This window comes from Branchiostoma floridae, chromosome 11, assembly GCF_000003815.2.
Source record: "Branchiostoma floridae strain S238N-H82 chromosome 11, Bfl_VNyyK, whole genome shotgun sequence".
Taxonomy (NCBI): domain Eukaryota; kingdom Metazoa; phylum Chordata; class Leptocardii; order Amphioxiformes; family Branchiostomatidae; genus Branchiostoma; species Branchiostoma floridae.
This window is the reverse complement of record NC_049989.1, coordinates 20826828-20848789: the sequence shown is the minus strand read 5'-3', so window position 1 is coordinate 20848789 and position 21962 is coordinate 20826828. Positions and strand designations below refer to the sequence as shown.

Here is a 21962-nt window from a genome sequence, read left to right as displayed (position 1 = left end):
GGTAGGGAATCTCCCGAGCAGCCCCCGTAACCCCTGCTTCGCCTATTAAGTCAGTTAGTCCTCACTCATAGTGAGCAATTGGGCTGGTCTCAATCATGATGTTTCTGACCTAGGGCGAAGAGTTGCTGTTACAGTTCCAATCATATAACCCGTAACCTTGAGTGGCCTTCAGGCCTAGTTATGTGGTGACCATTGAGTAAAAAAAAAAAATCAAAATACAGGGTTCACACTGTGTCTGGTGTACGTGGTCTGTGTACGACGTGACAGTATACGTAGTTATTCCAGAACATGCTTGTGGAGGCAACATCAGAGTTTAATTTATAGCACTCTAACAATATCGTTCTCAGACGCCAGGAGGCGAGTCGCAAATGAATGCGTCAGCTTACGCCTCCTGGCGTCGAACGTGTCCACGCGCATCAGTGCAAAGAGCCAGCTGTTGCTCAGGTGGATCTAGGCTGTGACGTAATGATTTTAAGGGCGTCATGGAAAGCAACTCTGACTCTATGCAGCGTGGCAGCGCTGTGGTTAGACCACACCTGTGGTTAGACCACACCTGTACACAGTACAGGGGACAACAATGTGACATCAATAAAACATAAGAAATAAAATATTTAATTGTGATCATGACAACAACAGACTTGGAGTGTGGTGGAACTTGCACGAACCACCAGGAATTAGGTTCATCTGTAGTGCCGCAGCTATGATCAGCTACACTACCAAAAATGCTTTTTCTTGTTTATCTTGTTTGGCTTCCTTACAGAAAATTTGTCTTCCAGGAAGAAAATTATTCTGTCGCCAAGAAATCTTAGAAAAATGTGCTTGTCCATGGGGCCAGCAAATTTTTTCTTGTTAAGTTTTTGAGAAAATTTGAGATTAGTTTTCTTGTATTTCTCAAAATGCCTTTCCTTGTTTATCTTCTTTGCTTCCTCACAGAAAATTTATCTTCCTGAAAGAAAAAAAAATCTTGTATTTCTTAAGAGTTGAATCTGGTAAGAAAAAAAACAAGAATTTCTAGAATTTTTTTCTTGCCTTGTAAGAAAAGTAAGAAGATTTTGCTTAAAGGTCTGCTACACAGTTTTTTCCACTTTAAACTGAAAACAAAAAATCCATTTTCCGGCCATTTCTTTATATAGTTAGTTGAATCAAGCCTACCACGTTACGGAACACTATTCAAGGCATGTCGGGAGTCGATATTTTCGCAGCGCGTTTGAAAACCTGTGAATCTGCACGCCCGCGCTGTGATTTCGAACAAATAGAACCCTAGCTCTATTTCGAATACTCGGTCAAAAACAGCCCTAGTGGGACAGGAATGGGCAAAGAAAAATGCTATGCCTTTTTTGTTGAAGACTATACTGACCGAGTATTGTTGTTTTGGGAAGGGTTGGCGCTATATATATGTGCTGAATACTTGAGTAGTAACAGCGTGAGTTGTGATGGTCAGTTACATCTATTAATTCTTAACCTTTAGATATAAACTGAACAAAAAACATGTTCTAATCTTATGACCTTCTGTGCTAAAGATAACTAAAACCTGTTCTTTGTTATATAACGCATCTTAATCAAAGGAGTCATTATGATTACATTCTTGTATCTGCTTCTAAAAACTATGTAGTAGGTAATCAACGTGCTTACGCACAGTCAGGGTTATACCGACCCTTATGAGGTGACATACTCTTTCTTTGGCTGGGAGTGTGTCAGGTCTCCCTTCACGGTGAATGATTAAAATCAACATATTGTATGATTGATACGAGATGGCGGTTTGCTAGGCATCCATCGGGGTGATTTGTGAATCATCAACTCCAGACAAAAAGATTTGGGCCATTGCACACCGGGCAATTGCCCCTACTCTTTTCAAAAGGTGTGGTGGGTTCTTTAACGTCCATGCTCTTCTCAACAGGCATGGACCTCCATTTAACGTCCTATCCGAGAGACGTCCCTTATCAAAGCTAGGTACTAATGTGAGGAAACTTGTGCCTTTCCAAAGGGCGAACGCTACCAAAGTTCAAACTGCACCTAACTAATTGTTGCCTTGTCTGTGAACAGTGTAGCATGGAATATTTTGGGTGGAGCTTCATGATATATGCGTTAGTGGGTGCTATAAACAAGTTAGAGAAGATAAGTTATGGTCCCCTAGCAACTATCCAAAGTACTGCAACAGTACCTCTTGTCTTCATATTACAATTATCGTGTTCTGGATATTCAATGGTCATAACTTTTCTCTTGGACTCGTAATGAAGGGGCCCCTTCCTGACCACATGTCGTACCCTTAAAACGTCTCCAATAAGAGATCCAGGCCCCTGACTAGCGAACGTGCTGCTTGTGGTGGGATTACGTCAGACTGAATTTGGGTTGTTTGAATCTTTCACAGCTTGCTCCGCTCTCTACCCTGGACTCAAACCTTCCCACAACTTCGGCGTGTATCAGAACCAGTGCTTCTGGTCCGGCTCCTTCCGCACTCCACGGCTGAACTACATGGCGGCCAAACAAGCCTGCCAGGCAAGCTACTGCATTCATTCAGTTGTTATCTAATCTGTATATTTGATAACTTAGTTATTTCTTTTGTTTTTTCAATAAATTGTTACCTCATTTATCAGTTTTCATTATCATTTTTGTTCTATTCCAGTTGATTCAGCTATTAGCTGTTCCTTAAATGTTATTTATTTCTTATATCATGCAGCTACTGTATAATACTATCATGAGTACTTTGATATTTCGATAAGACCAAAATCAGCCAGGGGAAGACATATAGATCAGATAGCTAATGTGTTATTAAACCCCAGTAGTTTCCATCTTCTTATACTTCGCGATTTCATCCAGTACAAAATAAGAATACCACTGTACGCACACAATACAGGATGAGGGCGGCACTCTGGCCATGATTAAGGACGAAGCAACCCAAACCTTCCTGCGTGCCCATCTGAGGAGCACTAGCGGCCATAGACAGAGGTAAGTACGTTAAGGAACACACAAACTAGCATAAAGATGCACGCTGATGGCAACTGGTATAATCATCTTTTTTCCACCTAACTCATCTTCAGTTTGGTGAAGTGAAAATTTGTGCAAATAAATGCACAGCTCCACTTAACATCGACTATCACCAGGTGTCATTATACCACCACCTAAAAAAACGTTAGTATAGAGGTCTTCCCAAGATTGTCTTGAACACCAAATGTTAAATATCATTTTAATAATGTAATACACTTCAGATATATAGGTGTTGAAAACAATCTTGAGAAGGCCTCCATAACAACGTTTTTTGAGGTGGCGGTATAATGACACCTGATGTAATAATGAGAATGTATGTTACTACTGAGCTGCACAATCACACATTTAAAGGCAGACAAAAACAACCACATGAAACAATACACACAAGCAAACACACTCACCCATAAACACTCATACACAGGGACAGATACACAGGCATAGGCACACTGTGACACACACACACACACACACACACACACACACACACACAAGCAAACACACTCACCCATAAACACATAACACCCCAAAACATACACAGGCACAGATACACAGGCATAGGCACACACACACACACACACACGCATACAGAAGCAAACACACTTATTACCCATAAACACATAACACCCCAAAACATACACAGGCACAGATACACAGGCAATTAGGCACACACACACACACACACAACACAAACAAGTGACCGTAGGTAACATACTCTGTGACCTAATTATGGTTTATGTCGGTTGTGATGTTTTCTGTGGTGTGTGACTCGGTGTTTATATCGCATACAGAACACATCACATCAGCTTATACCAAAAACTTACTTAAAAGCTAACATACCTATCACTGCCAAATTTAAAACACAGTCATGTACGCATTAACAGCAAAATCAGCGTCTCAATCGAACGACACCAAATGAAAACAAGCACAGGTCAAACGTACAGACATATTATCTGAGTGTGTGTATGGTTCAAACATAATCACCGTCCATAACAGTCCCTTTCTGTTCCTGATCATAACGCCTTTCTTTCGATGAGCCGGAACGAAACATACTCAACCTATGTCGTATACAACGCACACGCTCCTCCAAGTCCTACAAATATAAGTTTGAGTTCCCACCCGACAGATTAAGAGCATATATACCCCACCTATATAGTAGTGAATCGCATACAAGACACATCACATCAGCTAATACAAGAAACTTACTTAAAAGCTACCATACCTATCACTGCCAAATTTAAAACACAGCTAAGTCAGCGTCTCAATCGAACGACACAAATGAAACAACAACAGCGCTTCACAATGGATACTTGAGATGCACACCACGTTAAAAAGTAGGTCAATCACAGCTGTGGAAATAACCCCATATCTGCTTCGATATAAGTAATTGCCAGACCCCAGCGTCTATAAGCCAGCTGGTCTACAATACCAGGGAAATAGGGGTGACATCTCAAATTATTACATCGATAATGAAAATAGCTACCGCGAAAAAAAAGGCTCCCAAAGATCAAACACGTTTTAACCATAACATGCATATGACTATTAACCGCGCAAAATGTTAACAGTTTGCTATGTCAAACCAACCTCAATATTGGAAACACAAAGCCCGAACAAGATGGCATATTCCGACGAGGCCAACATCTGCTTGACGGTATCAAATAACTACAACGCTTAAGGCACAATCATAAGGAAGACCTGAACCACTATACCGGACAGCGTAGGGGTGAAAACTGAAATTATTACATCCATAATAAAAACAGCTACGGCAAAAAAAAACAACGTGCATCATTTCCTAACCGAGTACACACGACATGCCAATCCACATGCGATTGCGGCATACAGAACATAGAGATATAGGTGTGAACACCCAACGCACAAAGTGATTACTGTAACAATACTCTGTTACTGGAGGTTACCCTCCAGTCTCACAGAGTAACAAACACACTCATAAACAGTCATACACAGGCACAGATACACAGGCACAACCACACACAAGCTAACACACTCATTAGCACTTACGGGCTGAGGCATTATGCACACATGCATGCACACAAGCTAACACACACACACACACAACCTGGTGACACACACACGCACACACAACTATACACACAAGCAAACACACTCATAACTCACACAGTCACACAGCCACTCACACACACACGCACACACACTTGCATGTATACTCATGTCTCTCTCGGCTTGGCTTTGCGAACGATGCGTATACACATGCACACACAACAACAAACAAACACACACTCATTTGGACACTCAGTTATCAAACAAGAACAGAACGTTAGAGAAAACCTCCCATACCCTGACAAGAACAAACAAGTACTGAACTTTGATATTCGAAACTGAGAACTATAAAACTATTCCCACACATGATCTGACTAATGAACTGACAGTACTACTACTAGACTTTAGAAGTTTCTATGTCCTAATGCATTACACACTGTAATGTCCCTAATATCTGTATTTTTTTCAAGAACTAGGTGGTCAATATTATGTAATATATTTGTTCCTACTATTTTTGAATGATGTACCTGTTTTGAATATTGATCTGTACTTTTATTATACAGCCTTCGAGCTGCAAAATGTAGTGATGGGATTTCTGTCTCAATAAGCCATGACTACACGTACTACTCCAATTATTACCATAAGCAATAACACGCACACAAATATGGACACACACACACACGCAAACATACACACAGTCATGCACACACACAAACATACACTTAGGCACACACGCACAAACTCATCATATACACAAAGTCATATGCAGTGACTTCAGTGGCCATATATCTCCTTGACACCTAACTTTGACACACAGTTTATTCGAATTCACAGTTAAGTACGCAGTTCTGAAGTTATCATGAACACCTTCTAGGCAATGGAGAATTATGACCTCTTGTAGGTTCAGATCTTTCAAACAGTATATATTCATTGCACTCTGCATCCCTTCGTTCTTAATTCATTTATTCATTTACTCCTCATTCATTCATTTGTTGATTTATTACTTGATTCAGGAGCTATTGGATCGGCCTTGACGACCAAAACACCGAGGGAACCTTCCTCTGGAACGACGGGACCCCGCTGGGTGATTATGACAAGTTCCGTTCCGATGCCCCGAACGAGTCACGCGACTGCGTCACTCTCTGGAGGAGTCGGAGGCGCGCTCGCTGGGACATCAAGGACTGCAACACTCGCAGGCCGTACATCTGCCAGCTGAGTGAGTAGCACTTATACAGGGTAACGTAAACCACATATCTGGGTGAGTAGCACTTATACAGGGTAACGTTAACCATATCTTTGGGTGAGTCGGACTTATACAGGTGTCCCTAGCCGTATATCTGCTGGAGTGGGGCTTATATAGGGTGCCGTAACCACATCTCTGGGTGAGTAGGACTTAGACAGGGTGCCGTTAGCCACATCTCTGGGTGAGGACTTATACAGGGTGCCGTTAACCACATCTCTGGGTGAGTAGCACTTATACAGGGTGCCGTTAACCACATATCTGGGTGAGTAGGACTTAAACAGGTGTCCCTAGCCGTATATCTGATGGAGTAGGGCTTATATATAGGGTGCTGTTGACCACATCTCTGGGTGAGTAGGACTTATACAGGTGTCCTGCTGCAATAGGGTTTACATGGAGTGTCGTTAACCATATATATAGGTGAGTAGCTATAGGACTTATACATATACAGGGTTCACATGTCCCTAGCCATATATCAAGTTCAGCTGGGCTTACATGTATGCAGGGTAATTCCTCTCCCATATATCTTTAGTTAGTGAGTATGACTTATACCCTAGCCGTATATCTGCTGGAGTAGGGCTTATATAGGGCGTCGTTAACCGCATATCTGGGCGAGTAGGGCTCAAACATATACAGGATACAGGATGTGCCCTAAGCCGTATATCAGGTTGAGTAGGACTTACATTATTGTATGCAGGTTACCCTTTCCCATACATCTGGTTGAGTAGGGCTTAATATACAGGATTTACAATTTATACAATATTGTATTTTTGTGCAATATGGAGTATGTAGAAAAGATAGGATATCAGTTTATGATTCAGTTAAGTGCGATCCTCTTCAGTGAGATTCAATTTTCCCGTTTTCTAAAGAGTGTCTCAACCTCTTTCAGGCGGCAACGGTGACAAGTAGGACGGTGACAAGCTGTGACGTCATAACATCGACAAAACGGATCTAAAGATGTTCTGGCATCACCGAAACATTCTGACATCGGAGCATCTTTCCATCTGTTTTGGAAGCTGCTGATGTAACAGGATAGGCAAAGCTAATTTCTGTCTCGTAAACGGTCGTCGCCTTTTTGAATGGTCCTCGCCATATTGATGACTAGTCTATAACATATACAAGACAGTGTCTTATCACTCTTGGGGGCTGACAAGGTTAGCTAAAACATAAACGTATCTAAGGCAACATTTCAATTACAAATGTACAACTTACATTGTATTGTGTCCAATGGTGACAAATATTCAAAAAAATCAAAAGAGAGTGCATCAACTCGGGTTCGAACACAAGTCAAAAAGCCTAACTCCTTAAAACATCAACTAAGCCAAGAAACATCACGATTTGGGTAGACCTTTGTTAGACACAGCAACGATTTTTTAAGGCTGCTGAACGACTGTTTACGATACAGAAATTAGCAGACCAAATGCACGGACAACGACACAGATTGTACACATACGTTTGGCCACACCAATTTAGTTTCTTGGTTTTCAGATTCTGAAAGAGATATTGTCCTCTTTGTGAACTTTGGCAGAAGAATGCCTTTTGGCCGAAAATCAAGAAAGCCAATTGGCGTGGCCAACGCCAACCGTCACAGGACCAAAAAAAAGACGGGAAACTAAATGTACTTTCCTTCCCATTTTCCTTTTTTTCTTGTTCTGTGACATTTGTCTGCAGGTATGTGCGACAATGAGAATAACGGTCAAAGTAGAATAACTTCATAGGATCAACACACATTTGTGTGGTGAACTTACTAATAGACTTTTCTCTGGTCATTAACTAATTAATGATACTCATATTCAGACCTGTGCTGGTAGACTCGGATACAAGTGCTTTAGACCACCACGTGCACATACAACCACCACAGGTCCTTTCATTACCCCATACCATCAGAGAGTGGAAGGATTATAACTGGTGTGGCCAAGACGGGGTCCCTGTTTCCCAGAACAAAAATGAGTAGACAAGTAATGTTACGTATGTTTGGAAATATTACTTACACACTAAATCCACCTGTCTTGTACTTTGCACATGCAAGATTCCGTTGCCTTGCTTATTTGCATTTAATTTGGTCTGTACCCAACACAAACTGCTAATGATCAGGGTTACTGAGGATAGAATAAGATGTGCTTTGTGTATTGAAACTGTTTGGATTTAGTTCGTGCTGAAAACAATTATTTGTATCAGACTTGTATACTCCATTCCAGGTCACCGAGAAGGTTTTTAACTAATATTTGTAATTTACATTTGAATTACGAGTATTTTGAAAACAAGGTTATCTAAGACACATCAGTTCTAAATTGAAGAAAAATTCATATGAAAATTTGAATCTGTTTATTTCATTTTGAAACATTTCAAAATTAACTGTACGAAAATCTTTATTTGGAATAGCTGTGAAACGTCTTTATCATATTTTCACTTTTAGAAATATTTACAAATATTTGAAGCATTTTCCATAAGTTTTACAAAACTGGAGCAATATCTAGAAATTCCAAATATGTCATATTTCTTCTACTTATAATTACAGAGAATCGGAAACATTTGAAAAAAGATGACAATGAAACCCTCTCAGTGACTTAGAATTACTAATGGTCATACATATTATAATATTTAGACCTGCATACTTTTTTTTCAAACTTTATTTTACTTATAGATGTAAGTCAAGGGGAACAGCTTTTCTGCGCAATGCCATGAACAATTTGCCTGTGTGCATTTGTTTCACACACAAATTTCAAACTTTTCAAGAAAATTTCAAGATCTTAAGTGTAAAACTACAAAAAGTTTTCAAAACTCTTGGGTATCAGTTAATCTTCACACAATTTTTTCATGCGCACAAAACTCCATCCCATTTAAGTGTTTTGTGCTTAGAAACTGTTTAATCTAACGTTCTTTGATTCTGAAACATAGGTCATAATTTTGTTTTGTTAACATGAGGTTGTGGAATTAGAAATGTTTTGATGGAATACATTTAAAGGGGCATTCCACTCCAGAAGCGAGTGTTATTTTCTGATAGATGATATTTTTTGGGATACAAATGCACTCGACTTTTTGCAAAGTTACCTGATTTGCCTTTTAGACAATATTCTTTTCTAAATTAGAGCACCCCATGCGGACCCGCTTCTAATGTACTGCGCCGTATATGAGTTCGCGACTTCCGTCACACCTTCTCGCTAACGGTAGTCGGGATAAGCTTGACAAAGCAGTCAAGTGATAATCACACATGTAGGGAAATACAAAAAAAGTTTGAAGACTATATAACGTAAAATGGCGGCGCCAAAACTGCTTGTATGGCCGACGTTGGGCACAATTTCTCGCTAACGGTAGAACCGCTGAGCGAACGAAAGTGGTAGGGTGGCTATCGGACATTTAGGAAGGTACACACAAAGTTTGAAGCTCAGCGGTTCTTGGAATCCAGAGATGTGGTCACTTTTGTGGATCATTCTTCTCTAAAAAGGCTACTTTTATACATCAACAAATTACTACAGAATGACCCACAAAGTTTAACGTTCTAATGACGTTTGTGCACACACATACAGTCTACTCAAAAAGTGATCCTAAAACATCATAGTATCGAAATCTATACTAGTACTAACCGGTACCTGTTCCCATGGTCAAAGCCACATCCTCCCTCAGCAGCGCACAATGCATTAGAAGGGTCCTCAAGGGAATTCAAGAACTCGTTTGCTAAAATGTTCCCTCTGCGTTTAAGCTTAAATTTGTGGTAAATTTGACCAAACAAACTTGATTCAAACATAATTATTTATTGTCTGAGGAATAATGATACTCGTTTCTGGAGTGGAATGCCCCTTTAATAGGCCACACAAACTTGATTTTATAGATGACATCCTTTGGAGACCCCAAAACTTAATGTGTGTGGGCGAAAAAAAAGAAAAATCCAGCAAAAACAAAAAGTGCTGCTTAACCACAGGACTAAACAGTAAGACTGTAAGAAACAATCGTCTGTATTTCAATCATGTTTGCATCGCCATTCTTGTGGTCCCATGCCCTGAGCAAGTGCTCCCCTACCCTGGAGAGCAGATCCTCTGGTAAGCATGACATTCTGATTGACATGGGGTGATATGTGGCCTTTTTTTTTTTGGAAACAGGCGAAAATCAATGCGTATTGATCCATAAAATCAAGTCTGTGTGGCCTTACTAACTACCCAAACAAGAAATATTCTGAAAAAAGCTGGCCGGTGCGTATTTTGGAAAAAGCCTGGAAATCACACGAAAAAATAGTTTTTAAACATCGAATTACTGAATTGGCCTTTCTTCTATTTAAAAAAAAAAACACTACATGAGATTTGTCTAACAAAGAAAAGAAAAAATTTAGCAAGTGGGGTTCGAACCTACGATCTACGGCTGGAGAAGCCAACTAAGATAGGTACCGTGCTGTAGACCGCTCGGCCACGCTGGCTCGATTACACAATAGCACGTATAGAAGGGCTATTTGCTTAAATTGACCGATCCATGCATCCATGCATGCATCCATGCAACCGCTTCTCCCGTCTCATAGCCGCTACGCACCGGCAAAAAATTAGTAATAATTCAATATGTTACTAAGATATGTACGTCAAGTGTTTTGTGCGTAGAAAGGGTTTAAATCTAACTTTCTTTGATTCTGAAACATAGGTCATATCATTTTGTATTGTTAACATGAGGTTGTGGAATTATAGTTTTTATGGATTTTATGGAATACAGTCATACCTGCTCAGGCGACCACCTCTTCTTAGCGACCATCTGGCCATTACGACCGCTTTTTCTCGGTCCCGAATATTTCCCACATAGACATAAGCATAAAGCAACCTCTTCACAATGACCACCTGGCCAACGTGACCGCCAAAAATTGCGACCAAATCCCTGGCCTTAACGATCTTGAGGTGTCATCGATTTTCAATGCTAACTAGCACGATTTTGTGCCGAATTCGGTCAGTTTGCGTCAGATTTTGACAACCATTATGATGTTATATTCGAAATAAAGATGGCAAAACTTAAACGGCGGATGCATGTGCGTGTGCTTGCTATTTGCCATTAACCACAACGGAAACCATTCAAACTATGCATCAGGCATGTACATGTAGTGACCGACCACCTGACCAAATCGAAGGCTTTTGCCCGGTCCCTCTTGGTGGTCATCTTGGGCAGGGTTGACTGTACATTTAATAGGCCACACCAACTTGATTTTATGGATGGAGACCCCAAAACTTATGTGTGCGGGCGGAAAAAAAGCAAAAAAAAACAGCAAAAATTGTTTTTTTGAAAACAGGTGAAAATCAATGCTAAGGCTGATATCATCCATAAGATTATGTCAGTGGGGCCTTACTAACCCAAAAAATAAACGATAGTGTAACTGTGTGTTACATAATTCTTTTGTCTGTGTTTGTTTATTCAGACTCGAGTTAATATGTAAGAATGAATGTTCAGCCTGAACACAAACAGGGTAACAAGAACGCTGTTTAAAAAAAAAACTGGCCAGGGCAAAGAGATCTTGTAATAACAGGCCTAGGTATGGTGGCATGTCAATATTTGAGAAGTTTAAGGCTATATGGAATTGCGGTATGAAGACTACTCCTAGCCGACTGCTGCCTACCCATGTCAGGGATCCCAGTAGCTGCAAAAATACGTAGTTTGTCAGTGAGTACTGCTTACTGAATAATAGAAGAAACGAAAAAATGAAATGTAATATGAGCTCTTTCTGGCGAAAACCGGCTGTTAGTGGAAAATGTTTAGCTGAGAAGATCCCGAGCGTCACTCCACCGTCAGGGAAAGTCTTTCCCAAGGGCACAACATTGGGGTCATGGCGAGTGTCAAACCCTGAACCTCTCGGTTCTGAGTCCATGGCCAACGATCTACACGTTACGGAAGCTGTAAGACTAATGCATTGGAGTCACTTACATATGGATTCCACAGCCCCTAATATCTAAGCAGATCCTACGGTAGCATAAGACAGTATCAAAAGCCGGCAGAGGAGTGAAGCCGGCTTAGGATAGGAGTGTGTTTTTCTACATGGCAAATGGACACCTTTTGGCTGACTAAACTCCTTGGCCAGTTTGGTGCTATCTTATGCCATTGTAGGGTCTGCTTGGAGATTAACAGCCCCTGGGCCCATTCACTAAAAACTGAAAGTCAAACCCACATCAAAGTGGTCGGCCTGAATACAGGAATACATCAGAATAGACGTGAAGGAGGATGAAATCTACTGGAAATACGTTGTGATTTGATGAGCAAACATGCAGGTTGCTACAAATTTTTGCTTAAAATAATGTATAAATGAACCTGGGAAGACGAAATCGTCAGAAAACACTGATGTCTACCGGGGGTGGCAATCTGACCCGGCAGCCATGTTTGTTATCATTACTCATTACAATGTTTGGCGATGGTAACCAGGACAAACGAGAGTTGAAGTCTATCGAAATTCAGTACAAGAAAACGTCTTGGGTTGCTTTATTTTGGCACAAAAATAAAATGTATTGCCCAGAGAATAAGAAATCACCAGAAAATATTGTGTATTGTTGGGAGAGAGCACTGATTCACAATTTTGAACAAATCACGGCCAGGTGCAAAGGAGGCAATAACACCCTAGAGGTGAAATCTACCGGGTATTTGCTTTAGCAAGCAAACATCGCAACTTCAGGAAACTAATTTTAAACCTTGTTGGAAGGTATAAGTTGTAAGCTAACGGGGTATCCAAAGTCCCTTAAGGGGTCCAAACTCTGGTAAGGTTTTAAAAATATTTTGCAGAGATATGCATATTAAGTGTCCGTACCTGATATCATTGATAAGTACAACTAGTTATGGACTAAACCAAGTCGTAAATAACTGCAATGTCAGAATATGTGTCTAAGTTGGTACGTCCCAATAGAAAACGTTTGAAAACTTTTCACAAGTTGAAAACTTTTCACAAGAAAAGTTATCTGGAACATGGCCCGGGAAGCTCTTAAATCAAATTTGAATCATAAAATACAAAATGTGAGAAGATACATGTTTGTACCACTACAGATACATGTAGGAAGGATATATCAGACTTCCTTAAAAAAGTACACTCTTGCCATTTCTTTGCCTTCATAGTTGGATAATCAGAGCTAAAATAACGGCGCACACAATTTGTTCACGACCCTGTCATCCCCGCCATATGAAGCCAGCCGAGCGATGCTCAACATGATGAAGTTACATTTAGTCAACTAGAGCACTGACCCGTGAGTCAAGAAAATAGATCATTCTACTGCAATACGTGATGAATACAGTTTTCAGCTGATCATTCTGATGACGTTTACACAAAATTAAAACCTAGTAATCAGACAAGTAAAATGAATAATAAGCTTGCTTGAAGATATCACAACAAAGTTTTGACACTAAACAGTCTCCTACAGGTTGCTAGTGGGCCCAAACACCACTTACTCTTGACCTAATAAATCATGACCACAACATGTCTGGAACTCTAGATATCAAAGTTCTACTGCAGTACCATACCAAGCCGCTAGGGGGACCCGAATCTAATCATTTCCAGGTCTCATCGAACGAACTACATACCATCTAGACATTCTCAATTTATGCCACAAATATACACACACAAATGTTTAGTATCCAGAATATAACCTTCTTCTTGGCAAAGGTATTAAAATAACAATTAATGTGTGAAGTGACTAGAACTGACCCTATGGGAATGTTCACTTATTGTTGGCTTTGACAAATTCATTCCATTTATCTTTAAGTTAAACAAATTTAAGGTTCATAAAATTATGACTTTGGTTAAAACTTATTTTTTCTTTCCACTAATTTAAAAATTCTTGCTTTTTTTCGACAATGCCCAATACTAATTGCAACACAAAATGTCAGTAAGAAATATAATGGTACACAAAACCATCATGATAGTGGATGAAGGAGAATTCTTATTACACAACCAGTGGGTACTTACATTGCTTACGTTTTGATGGCGTTTCGATGGCGTTTCCATTGCAGACACCTTCGTCAGAGCTTCTAACTGGAGTTCTGCTTCTCACCGCTATATGTAGCCGATGTAGGTGGCGCTTATGATAGTGATTACATTTATGGAGATAATGCGAACCCCTGAGATAATGCGAACATTTTTACCTTTGCCCTGGACCTTTGACCTTCTAAAACATTTAAAGGTCTGACCTTTCCCTTTGACTTTCCCTCATACTTTTATGAAAAGTTCCATCCATTCCAAACAGTTCAACAAAAGATGGCTCCTGAGAAACCTCTGACCAAGCTCTGTCACTGACCCCTGATCTTTGACCTGACCTCCCTATACTTCTCCCTGAAGTGGTTTTCTAACTGCAGGAGTTTCTGGTAAAACTGCTCGGCTGTCGGCAGGTCGATGTCCAGTTTCTCCCTGTCCACATAGGCAGTCCCCCACACTTTACACCTGCTGGTATACTTGCACAGGGGGTCCAGACTGGAGGGCACCTGTCGGGACAGCCACACCTGAAACAAACACACGTGTTAGCACAACAACATCACCTATGTAACACATCTCCTAGGCAACACAACATCTAGCCAATGCATAACCAAGGCAGCACATCACCTAGGTAACGCATCACCCAGGCAACAATCACCTATGTCGCATCACCCAGGAAACACATCACCTAGGTACTAGTAATGCATCACCAAGGTAACACATCACCCAGGCAACGGATCACCTAGGTAATGCATCACCCAGGTAATACATCGCCTAGGTAACACATCACCCAGGAAAAACATCACCAAGGTAATGCGTCCCCATGACAACAACAGTACGTACCAGCACCTCTGTCCCGTTGTGCGGGCTGACGGTCATGCTCGGCACGAGCGCCCGCATCAGCCACAGCAGCGGCAGCATGAGCCACCACACCCAGGGCGGCAGGATGCCCTTGGTCAGGTTCGTCACCACGAGCCCGGGGCACGCCGTGTGCGAGAACAGCCCGCGCCCGCGGTACGCCTCGTTGAGCGCGGCGCTGAGCATGTCCGTCGCGTACTTGGAGGAGCTGTAACCTTCGTGCCCCTTACTGTGCTGGAAGTCCTCAAGGTCAAACGCCTTCCGGGTTGCATTCTGGGAGGATGTCCAGATGACCTGCAGGGCAAAGTTCAGAGGTCAAAAGGGTCATTCAGTGCAACTGACTTATAATAAACTCTCATCAGGACAAGAAGGTGTACATTAATACACTTCGATAAGCATAACGGGAAAGTACATTAATAGCCTTTCGATAAGCATAATGGGAAAGTTTTTGTAAACTACGAGTTACAAAATTTTAATTGAACTTAATGACAAAAAGTTCCTTTACTTTTCTCTCCAATTATTCTGAGGGAGACTTTGCATCTTATGTGGCAAGTGCTGCTGTACGACATTCAAGATCTGAGTTTCTGACCAACAGTGTTTTTCTTTTACTTTCAAACAAGCAGGAAGTATGCATAAAGGTAGTGATGTCTGGACCTGCCAGGCATGTCCTAAGACTCTACCGTCTTACCTGTCAGTAAGAATTGCTACAGGTTGTGATAACTTGTGAATCAGTAACTGTGGGACATGTCTCAGGTCATTGAAGACCTTATAATTACCTGAGAAGTGTGGTCAGGCTGGCACAAGACGTCTTCCAGCTCCCGGATCAACACGAAATGTGCTAAGACTTTACCGTCTTTGCCTGTCAGTAAGATGCTACAGGTGGGGAATGTACGTGTGGGACGTGTCTCAAGACATTTAAGACCTTACCTGAGACGTGTGGTCAGGCTGGCACAAGACGTCTTCCAGCTCCCGGATCAACACAAAATGTCCGAAGACGTTGGTGGCGAAGATTTCCTGCAGCCCGTCCTTCGTGGTGTCGTCCTGCTGCGAGAGGAGCTTCTCTCCCGTGCGGAAGATTTCTGGCGCCCGCGGCGACACCATGGCTTTCAAGATGGCCATCGCATCTACAGACACCTTGCCCATCGTACCTGAATGTGGAAAATCAGACTTGTTTGTTTGTATGTCAAGCTTTATACAACAGTGCAGGCAACTTCAGCTTTCCTCAGAACAAAATGGCTTTTTTATTTATTTATTTATTGGTTTGGCTGCAACGAACACACAGCCAGGGCTGCCCAACTAGCCTATGGCTATTACAATGGCTTTCAAATACATGTGTCTGTACAAATACCATTTTTATTAGGAAAACTTTAACTTTGTAAAAACTACATGTTACAACTTGAATATCAACACTTCGACACCATGGTTTTCAACATGGCAACTGCATCTACTGACACCTTGTCCATCGTAGCTAATATGGAAATTAAAACTTTAATATTACTAATATTGTCAAAAGCTTTAAGTTATACAACATGTACAGGTAACGTAAGCGATGTAAAGTCTGTCCATCTGTATGGCTCTGAGTGCTGAAGAGTTACAAAGTCAGACATGAAGAAAATTGATGTATTTCACAATAGCTATCTAGTACGTAGAATATGTAACATCCTGGACTAGGGCTGGGTATCGGTACAGCGTACCGGTACAAAACCGGTTTTTCTTATTGGACCGGTCCAGAAAAACCGGACCTGAAAAAGTTAGGTGGACCGGTTGTTGGACCGATTAGCAAATTAACATATTATTTGATCAGGCATTCACACGTTTTGGCGCTTGCAGTCGGAAGAAAATGACAAGAGTGAAGTAGAGTAGAGTTTATAGTAATTTCTACCAAGGTTTACAGTCAATCGTACAGGTGCAGTTAGCGTTGTAGGATTTTAAAACGCCAGTGTAAGTCTAATACTTCACCAAACAGATTTCTTCTTTGCAGTGAAATGCACCATTGGTATGAGTCATACTGAATCAGGTCCAGGTTCAGGTCCGGACCTGGACCTGATCCTCTGGACCTGAACCGGACCTGGACCTAAATTTTCTGTACCGGTACCCAGCCCTATCCTGGACGAATAAGATGAACAGGACAAATGTTCTCCCCACCTGCGTTGAGGTAGAGATGGTCCACCCTGTGATACTCCTCTCGTATTTTCTGTGCCGCGGTGTACACCGATTGGACGTCGCTGGTGTCGAGGCGGACGCACTCCACGCGGGAACCGGGGTGAGAGGTCAGCAGGGCCTGTCTTGCCACTTCTGCCTGTAGGGTTTAACCATACAAGTTTCCAGGTTGTCTTCTTCATTGCTGAGGGCTCCAGGCATAGTACTAGTATGTAAGACTAAGAGTCTTACACAAGACTGTAAGTTTTGATCCACTTGCACCGAGAATTAAACACCCCTACTCTTTTCGATAACTGCGGTGGGTTTTTTGATAGCTCTCCTTAAACTAACCTGGTGCGTTATGCTACAAGGCAGTTTACCTGGTAACAAGAAAGTCGTGAACCTCGCCAAGCAGCTCTTGAATAGCTCTCATCGACATCCCTTCTAAAGGCAAGCAAATTACTATGACATCAACAAATAAAAAATAAAAAAAACCTTCACCTTCATCATGTTCCTGCAGGCCAGGCATAGGGTCAAGGTCGGGTCAAGGGTCAACAACCTCTCCGCAAGGGTCAGACCTATCCCAGCATTCCCTCCTGTGATCACAGCGACCTGGGGGAACATGAATTGACAACACTAATTAGACATGAGGTCACATAATGCGGGCAAACAAAAATTTATAAAACCATTCCCAATGTTCTGCAGTAAATACACTGATTCACCTTTATCTGCTGGGTAACCTATATCCGTTGTTTTTAAAGGAAGTATATTTAGGGATGCCAAATCTAGTACGGATGGTGGTTTCAAATTGCAATGTTTTCAAAGTATAATACAATGCAGTTCTTTTCAAAATTTTGCACCATCCGTTGACTTGATACATCTAAATGCCAAATCGTCTTTGAAAATGACGGATAAAAGTTACCCCACGGATAAAGGTAAACTAGCATTACAGTGTAGATATATTAGTTATCTCTTACAGCAATTTTATTGCTAGGGAATACTTCACCTCTCACTTACATTATCAATATTATCTCTGATAGGTGTTAAAGTTTAACTGTAACTGTGAGCAATGAAAGATTTGATGATATATATATATATATAATCGGTACAAATTATCAGCAATAGGATATAAAGGATAAGAAATGGGTGTTCTAAAGCCCCTTCTAAAGCCCCAAATCCCCAACCAATCATCACTGCAGCATAATGTTTTGATAAAATAACCTTAGACTACTTTTTCACCTAGTCCGATACCAAATGAATGTCAGCTCATTGATGAACTTAATGTAGATACTTTGAGAAGGGAGTCAAGGGAGTATGGAAGATTTGATCAAGGTCGGGTTAAAATATCTGATTTGATATAGTACCGGTAACTACCGTGGCAACTCTTCGAGGTCATATCTTTTAACTAAGCCTTATACGAGGGTCTTCATGGGGGGGTCTTGGTAACGCTTAACGGTGAATTCAGGAGGCCCGGTAACGGTTAACGGTAAATTCAGGAGGCCTGGTAACGCTTAACGGTAAATTCAGGAGTTACAAAACATAACACCGTTGAAAGTAACATTGACGTGCTTTCCTCATGTTCCTATTTATACAACGCTAGAGTAGTTATATCAATGGGGGAAAATATCCGACTAATGACAAAGCAAAAGGTGCCCAGAACCCGGAGGAATGACAGGGGCATTGTCCATGACATCTGTAAATTGACGGAGGCAGAGTTCCCGGCCCGCCACAGAGACGGCGGCAGCAAATTTCTTATGGGGGGATTGGACTATTGTGAGTTTCAGCACCTGGAGCGCCGAAAGCTCGACGCATTCCAGGGGGGTCCGGGGGTAATCTTAAAATCAAGACCCTCTTAAATGCCGTTTCCTAGCCTGGGTACCATCCGGATAGTAGTTCGCTTCTACGTTCGCTTCTGCTATCCGTCTGGAGACGTGCGCATTCAAACCGTTTGGTGGTGACGCCAGTTAATGAGCGAATCTAGGAATGCGTTCTAGAGCGCTCGTTCGAACAGGTGTCCCAACACCTGTTCGAATACAGCGATCATTTACCACTTCAAGTGTCTTGAGTTTGTTTTTGTGTCTTCAGCGTTTTTTTCTTTCTTACCATGTCACCGCCGTGTTTAACTGATTTGTGCCGTTTGTGTAGCGTAAACCTTAGATCATCAAATGGGCGGATTGGGGGTTACCATAAATTATTTGACCCCCCTACGGATTCAAAAGATAAGCCGCTGTGTGAAAGGCCTGGGCCTCCTTGACTTGGTCTTCCATTAATGCAACCAACGGGCTGACAACAATTACGATCGGTTTGTCCGATCCACACCACACCACTCCGTCGACGTCTCCGACAGCTTCTTTCACACACCCGGCACGAGTTGATAAATGAGACTCTTTCCGAAGCCGGTTGGTAACAAGGCCAAAACGTCCTCCCCGCCAACGAAAGCTTTCAACGCATCTCTCTGTTCGTGTTTAAGCTCCGAAATCCCGTCGACCTTGGTAAGAACGGACGAAATTGCTTCGTCAATATCGAGCGGGCCCGACCGTCCGCTTCTTCGTCGGCCATGTTGATGATTTTCCGGTGTTGGAACGCCGGTTCGAACGAGCGCTTGAGAACCCATTCCATAATTCGCCCATATGTAAGGACCAATCAGCGCCTGCGTCCATAATTTGGACGATTCCAGACGTTAAGATGGTCCGCGTTCCCAGACGGAAACACAGTGAAGCGACTGTATATAGTGTATAGTGAATGTCAGAGCTAGAAGCGACTGTATATAGTATATAATGAACACCGGAGCGAACTACTTTCCGGATGGTACCCAGGCTAGCCGTTTCCTGCATTTTCGGCAAATTTTGCCGACTAAGCTAGGTTGATTTTGACATTTTCATCAAATTACACAATGATTAACGTTATAGCTTTCGATTTACCCCCAGAGCCCCCGACATATTTTACCATTTCGAGCTCAGAAGGCACGGGACGTTGCAATATAAGTCCGGGAAAATTAAAATCTGGACCGTCTGAAACGCCATTTACTGCATTTTAAAGGACACATTTTGCTGTAAGACGAAGCTTAATTAAATGACATTTTATTAGAGAGAAAAGTTTTTGTGCCTACCCACGCCCCACATATTTTCACCATGTCATCTTGAGCGCCAAAGGCGCCAGCCATCGCAAGGAAGGTCCGGAGAAACCTCATTTTCTGCATTCTAGGAGTACTTTTTGCCCGAAACTAAGCTAAGTGTACACTGAAATCTGTATGAGTGATAAAGTTTTTGAGGGCGACGCTTCCGCAACAACATATTTTACCCTGTCCAGAGCCGAAGGCCGGGAGGCTCGGAAAAAATTCTGAAATCTGGACCCTTTGAAACGCCATTTCCTTCATTTTCCGGGGTTCTATCTGGCATTTGACTTCGTGTATAACGGGTTACGAAGAATTTCTTGGTAACGCTTAACGGTGAATTCGGGATAACAAATAACGGTTAACGTTGAATTAAAACGACAAATAACGCTTCACGAAGAATATACCGATAACGGTTAACGTTGAATTAGAGAGGGTCGGTAACGATTAACGGTGAATTAAAATGGCTCGTAACGCTTAACGGAAAAAGGCATGCAGACCCTCTTATACGTATATCAACGTGCTATGGGTAAGGAAATTGACGTATATTTCTGCCATGCCAACTTACTAAATAGATTTACAATCAGAGAACTTTGTCAAAGCGTGGTTTAGAATGTTGTTGTTCCCTACCTTTTCCGTTCGAGACGCCATCGAATTCGTACAACTAGCGTCTTCAAGAAGAAGCCCTGGAAGTTGTCAAGGAGCCGCGTGAGCATCGTACGATTGTGTCAAAGGTCACCACGTAACCTTTCAAAACAACCATTTAGCAGCGTCATCTAGCGACAGACAGCTATATGCCATGGAAACCTATCCGAGTCCCAGCATATGTTCACCACCAAAGGCAAGAAAATGATATTAACTGTTTTCTTTATTGGATTTCTCCTATTTGTATGCTAGCTTATTGCTTTGGATAAGTGTTTCGGGGAGTTACTATTTGATAAGTACTCTAAATATACTCTAATAAACTCTACACTAACTTTGCACATTCACTACTCAAATCTCCGGACTTTAGGAACTGGCTTCCCCTTTCCGCTGGGACATCAGCGGTAGAGAAACCAGACAAAAACACTTACTGACTACAATCAGATCTAACGTTAGAACCAACAGTTTCAAGAACAGCCCCATTCTCTACATGACGATAGTCAAACTGACGCACAATGATTTTGTCGGTAACGCTTTATTCTTGTAACGAACGGAACATATTTTGCTATTCCAAATTCATCAAAGTTTTAGAGTTAGTACTTATGTTTATGATGAAAGACTCTGAGTAATGTTAAGCTTATTTGTGTGTGATTTTATCTGTAACCAAAAGTACGCAATTCATCCGTGACAATTGGCTGCTATGTACTTGGTGCAATGAAGTGAAGTGAATAAACAGGCTATTGACACACTCAGTGCACTATTTTTTTACACTAGAAACCAATAAAATGAGAAAATATTACGATAATATTTGGCAGTCAACACTCTGAAAATACAAGTGGCATTCTATGTCCATCATCAACCGAAAATACGATATTTTTCACGCGTTTACGGCACCATTTTTAACATCGGAATCTGTCATACAATATGGTGCTAGTTTTACTGTCACCGCATGTGATCATGTTGGCTCTGTTTTGGAACACGTTTTCAGCTGTGTTTACCGACGATTTCCTGCCGTTTTGGGAGAATTTGTGGCCTCAAAACTTATATTACAAGTGAAGCGA

The 21962-nt window shown here is 41.6% G+C and overlaps 2 protein-coding genes across 2 annotated transcripts; one reads left to right on the top strand and one right to left on the bottom strand.

Moving 5' to 3' along the window:
- The first annotated feature begins 2313 nt into the window (after positions 1–2313).
- On the top strand, positions 2314–9473 carry LOC118426292 (collectin-10-like). Its single transcript, XM_035835596.1, has 4 exons — positions 2314–2496; positions 2855–2946; positions 6015–6217; positions 7131–9473. Exons 1-4 carry the CDS (start codon positions 2473–2475, stop codon positions 7148–7150), a joined length of 339 nt encoding a protein of 112 aa, XP_035691489.1. The 5' UTR covers positions 2314–2472; the 3' UTR covers positions 7151–9473.
- A 3170-nt stretch (positions 9474–12643) lies between these two features.
- LOC118426285 (3-keto-steroid reductase-like) lies at positions 12644–20965 on the bottom strand. The gene is made up of 6 exons (XM_035835585.1): positions 20890–20965; positions 17649–17759; positions 17154–17307; positions 15936–16156; positions 14994–15302; positions 12644–14677 (listed from the first exon to the last, which is right to left on the bottom strand). Exons 1-6 carry the CDS (start codon positions 20908–20910, stop codon positions 14468–14470), a joined length of 1026 nt encoding a protein of 341 aa, XP_035691478.1. The 5' UTR covers positions 20911–20965; the 3' UTR covers positions 12644–14467.
- Between the last annotated feature and the right edge of the window lie 997 nt (positions 20966–21962).